The sequence below is a fragment of the Buceros rhinoceros genome, unplaced genomic scaffold (genome assembly GCF_000710305.1).
Source record: "Buceros rhinoceros silvestris isolate BGI_N320 unplaced genomic scaffold, ASM71030v1 scaffold27406, whole genome shotgun sequence".
NCBI classification, from domain to species: Eukaryota; Metazoa; Chordata; class Aves; order Bucerotiformes; family Bucerotidae; genus Buceros; species Buceros rhinoceros.
In genome coordinates, this window is record NW_010419706.1 from 9042 (window position 1) to 16145 (window position 7104).

Genomic DNA, 7104 nt, shown 5'->3' on the forward strand with positions numbered 1-7104 from the left:
ACACCGGCGGCAAGACCAGCCTTTCGTCCTGGGGCACGGCTGGCTCGGCACAGGGTCCCTCGAGCAGGGATCCTCGGTCTCTCAGACACCTGCAGCCTTCCTCTGCCTCTTGTAGGGGTCGAGGGGTACCTGGAACCACCATGGGGAGAAGAAGCTGGACTTCTGTGACGCAGCGCTGCTGGAAGCTGCCCAGCAGGACAGTGACCCCGTGCTGAGGGAGTTCCTGCGGCTGCTGGCCCTCTGCCACACTGTCATGGTGGAGGAGAAGGGCGGTGGGTTGGCCACGGTGGTTGTCGTCCTTGGAACGGGGTCAAGCTGCTGTTCAAGGCGTTGAGGCCACAACAGCTTTTTCCTTCGCCCAGCAAAGAGCTGTGGGGGTGCAGGTGGTGTGAGAGCCCAGGGGTGCCTTGGGCCGCTGTCCTGACATCTCGGACACGTACATTTGGGGTTGTTGTAAAGCTAATTAATTGGAACAGAAACACGGGGAGGATAACCCATCCCTGCCCGGGCACCTGCCCTGCCTGGAGCAGAAGGGACGAGACAAGCAGGACTGAGTTTCCCTGGCCTGTGGCTTGGGCTTCAGGGTCTCCATAGGGAATGTTGGTGCTGGGCAAGAACAGGGTGTTTCAGAAGTCCAAGGGTTGCTTGGCCAGAAGTCTCGCTGTCTAAGCACTACTCCCCTTCTGCAGACCAGCTGGTTTATCAAGCAGCTTCACCGGATGAGGAAGCGCTGGTGTTGGCAGCCAAGAACTTGGGGTACGTCTTTCTGGCCCGGACGCAAGACACCATCACCATCAGTGAGCTGGGGGTGAAGAGGACATACAAGGTGTTGGCCATGCTGGACTTCAACAGCGATCGCAAGAGGATGTCTGTCCTGGGTGAGCGGGACGGGGTGTCTCCGGGAGGGGCCCTCCGGGAACACGGAGGGTCCCTTCCATACCCAGCCCTACGAGAGATGGCGCCAGGAGGGCTGTGATTGACCGCTACTGGCCCAGGGACACCTAAGGATTGTTGTGGTCATCCCTGTGGTTTTGCTCACCCTGGTACCTTGGAGAAGGGTTTGCGCAGCCAAGACAGAGTAAATCAGAGGCTCAGAGGTGCATGAGGAACTGACAGTCCTTGAGGCCTGATCCTGCCTCGTGGTGCTGTAGATCAGGGGACATTCCTGTGCTTCCTATGACCACCAGCAGAAAAGCACTAGTGCCCCCGGTGGTGCCTTCTTCAGCACAGCCATTGCATGGGGACAGCGATGAGTGGGAGCCATCTCTCTGGGTACCTAAAATGTCCTTCCCCTCCCTCCCAGTGCGAGACCCCCAGGGCATGATACGGCTTTACACTAAGGGGGCCGACACGGTCATCCTGGAGAGACTGCAGAGGCGAGGGCCCAATGAGACCTTCACCGAGCTGGCGCTGGATGTGAGTCCCTCGCCAGCCTGGGGCGGAAAGGGCTGGTCTCCCTGCTGCTGGCTTTGGGCTGGGCGTCCTGGAGTCCCCTGCTGCTCTTTCTCCCTCTGGCTTCAGGATTCTGGTCCTTCTTTCTTCCTTCTGCTCTAGGAGCCTCACCTGCATATGGGACAGGGGCTAAGAGGGCATCAAATCCACCTTTGGTGTTCTGCGTGGACCAGCTGCTTTGCAAGGATGCTCTTGGGGCTGCTGTAGGAAGCGGGAGGGAGTCAGAGCCCAGAGGGAGATCTTCAGATCATGGAGGGTCTCTGGCTCTGCCCATAGGAGCACTGTGGCTGGCTGGCATGATGCCCTGGTCCACAGTGAGAATCATCCTGGTCAAGGGGAGGGAGACCTGATGTCTCATCTGTGCAGCGCTTTGCAGAGGAGACACTGAGGACTTTATGCTTGGCCAGCAAGGAGGTCAGTGAGGTCGAGTACAGTGTGTGGAGCAAGAGGCACCACGAGGCCAGCATCCTGCTGCAGGACCGCGCACGGGAGCTGGACAAGCTGTACGAGGAGATGGAGCAGAACCTGCAGGTGGGATGAGGCTGGGGCTTAGGAGGTCCCATGGAAGGCAGGAGTGTGGGGTTCAGCTCTCTGGGATGAGGGGGTGAAGCGTCCAACCCAACACCCATCCCCTGGGTGGGAGGGCAGGTGGAGTTCCCTCCCAGGGGTGACTTTGTGACATCCCAGTAGACACTGAGTTAGAGATCTGTCAGGTCACATCCACCCTTGAGCAAGGACCCCTGGTTGGATCCCACCTCCACATCTTGCCCTGCCCCAAGTCACAACACCCACTCACCCTCCTTCCAGCTGCTTGGGGCTACGGCCATTGAGGACAAGCTGCAAGATGGAGTCCCTGAGACCATCCAGCTGCTGAAACTGGGCAACATTAAAGTGTGGGTGCTGACGGGAGACAAACAAGGTCAGTAGAGGCAACTCCAGACCCCACCAACACATTTCAGCTTCTCCCCTAACCGGGACCAGAGAAGAGTTATGAGACCCTAGGAGTGGGCAACAACCAGATTCTGCTGTTCCCTTTAACACAAAGTCCCACAGATCATGTCACCCACGGGGAAACTGAGGCAGGGGAAGCCATCTGCATGGTGGCACAGAGCTGGAGCAAAGCCCTCAGCAGCTACTGCCCTCCGAAGGCTGTTGGACTGGAGGGCTGGAGGCTGCCTCGGGGTGGGGCGGGGGGCAGCACCCTGTGGCCATCAGCCGTTGACACCCACGTGTTGCAGAGACTGCAATGAACATTGGCTACGCGTGCAAGCTGCTCACGGATGACATGGAGATCCTGGAGGAGAAGGAGATCAGGTGAGGAATGGTGGCCTCCTGGTTCAGGACATTGTTATTCCTCACTGAAGACACCCGAGGGCACAGGAACCTTTGCAGGGTGGGCAGAGCTCCACTCTGCCAGAGATGCTCCCAGCCCGGATGTTCATGGCCCTCATCTGCTGATGCTTTTCCAGGCCTCCCCATCCGTTTCTACCCCTACGGCATTCTCTTCCTCGTCAGCTTTGACAAGGAAGTGCCTCAGCTGTGTCTCCAGCCTCTAAACCACGGGGGCAGAGGCTGATTGCTGGCACCAATGGGACTTGGGACTGGGCACCCTGGGACTCCCTCTCTGTCCCCACCCTGTTCCCTCCACTGGGTACCAGCCCCATTGCTCTGGAGCTGCCTTTGAGGCAGCAAAGGCCATCTGCAGGGCTGTGGAAGCCAGGCAGCACGGCCAGCATCCGCAGCTCCAAACACCCTTCCTCACGCCGCGGAAGTCCACACACGGGAGCTGCCTTTGAGGCAGCAAAGGCCATCTGCAGGGCTGTGGAAGCCAGGCAGCACGGCCAGCATCCGCAGCTCCAACCACCCTTCCTCACGCAGCGAGATCCTCAAGGCTTACTGGGTGAGCAACAACAACTGCAGCGGCAGCGGGGAAGCTCTATGCAGCAGCCACCTTCCCCAGCAGCGCCCGGAGGCTTCGCACCACAAGAAGAGAGCTCTCATCATCAGTGGGGACCTCCTGGTAAGGTGGCACTTGGAGGCTCCTCTCTGCTCCCTGCCTGCGCTGGCAGATTGCGGTTCCTGCCCCGGGTGGCACAGGGAGGAGGCGATGCCCCTCCTGCCCAAGGGGTCTGAGCTTTGAGTGAAGAGGGGGGACAACCTTACACCGATCATTTGCTGTTGGGGGGCTTCAACCATACATGCCTGACGGGTCTTCTGGGATGAAGCAGGCTGGAGGATAATCATGTGGTCATCTGGTCATACTGGAACAAACTGGTCTCGTGGTCACAATGCCTGTTGCACGATCAATTGCAGGAAACCAAGGTCACTTTTTTGTAGCACCTGCAGGATCGGAGCTGGGGAAGCTGGGGGGTCCTCACGCTACGAAGGCCTTGGGTGAGGCCCCAACTGCATGTGCTCTGCCCTAGGACAAAATCCTCCACACGGGCGAGGTGCTGAAGGAGAAGGGGTGGCTGTGGCGGTGGTTGGCTCGCTGCGGGGCGACAGGCTCGCAGGAGCAGGACAGTCTGGTGGAGAAGGCCTTCGTGGACCTGGCCACCAGCTGCCAGGCGGTGATCTGCTGCAGGGTGACCCCCAAGCAGAAAGCCCTCATCGTGCAGCTGGTGAAGAAGCACAAGAACGCCATCACGCTGGCCATCGGGGATGGGGCCAACGACGTCAACATGATCAAAAGTGAGGCTTGGGCCAGGGCGAGTGTGGGTTTGGGCTGGGTGTCCCGTTGGTGGGGAGTGCTGGTGCCCCATCTGCCATCTCCACCACCTCGCCCTCTCCTTTGAGGAGAGGAGCTGGGAGGGAACCCCCAAACCAGTTCTCCACATTGCTGTGGTGGGAGGTGGGGGAGAGGCACAGGACCAGGACTGGCCTGGGCCAAGAGCAGGGTGGTCCACTGGCTTTGGCAACGGGCATGAACACTGAAACGTGGGCAGCTGGCAGAGCCGTCTCTGCCCCTCTCCGGCGTGTGCTCTTCATACGCCCAACCATGCCTGGCACGTCGCTCCTGCAGCCGTGGCGTGTGACAGAGGGGGGCTTCTCCCCTTTGGCCATCACTCCTGAATTCACCTTCTGCCCATCAGCCTGGGGGTGATCCACAGGGAAATTCAGGCACCCCGACCCCCTCCCCACCTGCATTTCACCCCGCTGTGTCCTCTGCAGCCGCTGACATCGGGGTGGGCATCAGCGGGCTGGAGGGCATGCAAGCCGTGCAGTGCAGCGACTACGCCCTGGCGCAGTTCTCCTACCTGCAGCGCCTCCTGCTCGTCCACGGCCGCTGGGCGTATCTCCGCATCTGCAAGTTCCTCCGCTACTTCTTCTACAAGACCTTTGCCGGCCTCATGGCCCAGGTCTGGTTCGCTTTCCACAGTGGATTCACGGCTCAGGTGAGGGTCACCGCCATTCGTAGGGGTCACATCCCTCCCATGGAGGTCTTCACACTGGTGTTACAACCCTCCCCGCTGAGGACTCCATGCGGGTCTCATGACTCATGGGCATGTGGCCACATCACCACCCTGGTCTCCTTCCTCCCTTGCTCTGGTATTGGGCTGTCCCATTTTTGGGGCTGCCTGGCTGAGAGGCAACTGGTTATCTGCTTATTACCTGGCCGGACTGGGAAAAGCACCCCGGGGAGATCTGGGATGTTCTTGTGAGCTGCAGCTCAGTCTTGGACAGATGCAGGGAAAGATCCCACATGCAGCAAGATGGTTTCCTCCAAAATGGGAGCTTTTATCCCAGTGTGACTTGACCGTGGCTCCAGCCCCCGCCTCCATCTGCTCAAGGCCCCGCAGCCCCCGATCGCTGCAGACAACGTGGGGCTGACACAGAGTCCATGGGGGTTTCCCCAGAGTTTGGATGCCCAGAGAGGGTGTGGAGTCTCCTGCTGCGGGGAGATCCCCAACCTGCCTGGACGCCAAACTGGGGCGCCGCTGAGGGGACCTGCGGGAGCCGGAAAGTTCTTTGGTGTGAGGGTGAGGAGCCCTGGCCCCGGCTGCCCAGAGAGGGTGTGGAGTCTCCTGCTGCGGAGAGATCCCCAACCCGCCTGGACGCCAAACTGGGGAGCTGCTGCGGGGACCTGCTGGAGCCGGGGGTTGGACTGGGTGACCCCAGAGGTCCCCTCCAAGCTCTGTGATTCTCTGGTTCTGTGGATGTGAGTCTCCGGGTCTCAGCCCTGGTGCCTGGACATCCTTTCCGAGTCTTTCCAAAGCATCGCTGAGCTCACGCTGTTTCCTTCAGCTCTGTGATTCTCTGGTTCTGTGGATGTGAGTCTCCGGGTCTCAGCCCTGGTGCCTGGACATCCTTTCCGAGTCTTTCCAAAGCATCGCTGAGCTCACGCTGTTTCCTTCTCCCTTCTAGCCTCTCTACGAGGGCTGGTTCCTTGCACTCTACAACATTTTCTACACCGCCTATCCCGTGCTGTCCGTGGGCCTTCTGGAGCAGGTAGGGGTTCCCCAGGCGGATGTGCACCAGTCCAGCCATCGTCCAGCCCCGTCTGCATGGCTCTTTGTGCTGGGATGTGGTGCCAAGCAGCTCAATGGGCATTTGGAGTTCACCACCGGTCCTGGGGTGCCTCTGTTCCCTCTCACCCCTGAGCAAGCAGGTGGCGGGACTCACTGCAGCTCTCCGAAGGGTGCTTTGGGTGGGGTGGCCTAATCCTGCTGCCCGGTGTGGGTGATGCTTGGTGTCCTCCTGGCAGGACGTGAGTGCCAAGAAGAGCCTGGAGTTCCCTGAGCTCTACGTGATTGGGCAGCAAGATGAACTCTTCAACTACCGCATTTTTGGTGTCACCCTCCTGCACGGGGTCGGCACCTCACTCACCAGCTTCTACATCGCGCTCTGGGCCTTCGAGGACCGCGTTGGCAGCAAGGCTGTCGGCGACTACGAGTCCTTCGCCGTCACAGTGGCCACATCAGCACTGTTGTCGGTCCTCATGGAGGTGAGCACCAACCTGCCCTTCCCCACCCTGGTCCCATGTCAGATGTTGAGAGACTTGAGGGACTGCAGCTCTGGGCTCTCTGACACCATTCCGGCCACATCAGCACTGTTGTCGGTCCTCATGGAGGTGAGCACCAACCTGCCCTTCCCCACCCTGGTCCCATGTCAGATGTTGAGAGACTTGAGGGACTGCAGCTCTGGGCTCTCTGACACCATTCCCAGCAGCTTCATGGCTGGGGGATGATCTCCCTTGGGACAGGGAAGGAATCTGGGACAAGTGGCTGGATGGAAGAGGGTCCCCACGGCCTCCAGGAGACACTGTGTGCTCTGCCCTTGTCCCTGCAGATCATCCTGGACACCAAGTTCTGGACAGTGTTGTCCTTCCTGATGGTCACAGCCAGCCTGCTGTTCTTCTGCCTCTTCTCCTTCCTGACCCAAAGCATCAACGCCTTCAGGGTAGCCCCAGCCATCTTCCGCTTCCCAGGTGAGATGTCCCAGGGATCTCCATGGTCCTTCCCTTCCCCGGCCAGGGGAGCCCAGCCTGGGCTTGGAGCTATGAGCTGTTTCCCACCTTGTAGATCATCTCTTCACCATCACTTCTCAACCTTGCTGTCTTGATTTTTTACTCCAATTTAGGTATAACATCCTCTTCAGACCCCTCAACACCCTCATGGTAGGGGCCTGTCTCCCGACAGTTATTCCGGCTGT

At 59.7% G+C, this 7104-nt stretch overlaps 1 protein-coding gene across 1 annotated transcript in view; it reads left to right on the forward strand.

Annotated features, from left to right (window-relative positions):
* ATP8B3 (ATPase, aminophospholipid transporter, class I, type 8B, member 3) overlaps nt 1-7104 on the forward strand; it is a gene marked incomplete at both ends in the record, with an annotated part of 16711 nt that overhangs the window by 8547 nt on the left and 1060 nt on the right. The window contains 12 exons of the mRNA XM_010139049.1: nt 116-272; nt 690-878; nt 1304-1416; nt 1819-1983; nt 2260-2371; nt 2691-2766; nt 3331-3472; nt 3879-4143; nt 4624-4847; nt 5818-5901; nt 6158-6397; nt 6742-6880. Coding sequence (XP_010137351.1) covers nt 116-272; nt 690-878; nt 1304-1416; nt 1819-1983; nt 2260-2371; nt 2691-2766; nt 3331-3472; nt 3879-4143; nt 4624-4847; nt 5818-5901; nt 6158-6397; nt 6742-6880 — 1906 coding nt within the window. The remainder of the gene's footprint in view (nt 1-115; nt 273-689; nt 879-1303; nt 1417-1818; nt 1984-2259; nt 2372-2690; nt 2767-3330; nt 3473-3878; nt 4144-4623; nt 4848-5817; nt 5902-6157; nt 6398-6741; nt 6881-7104) is intronic.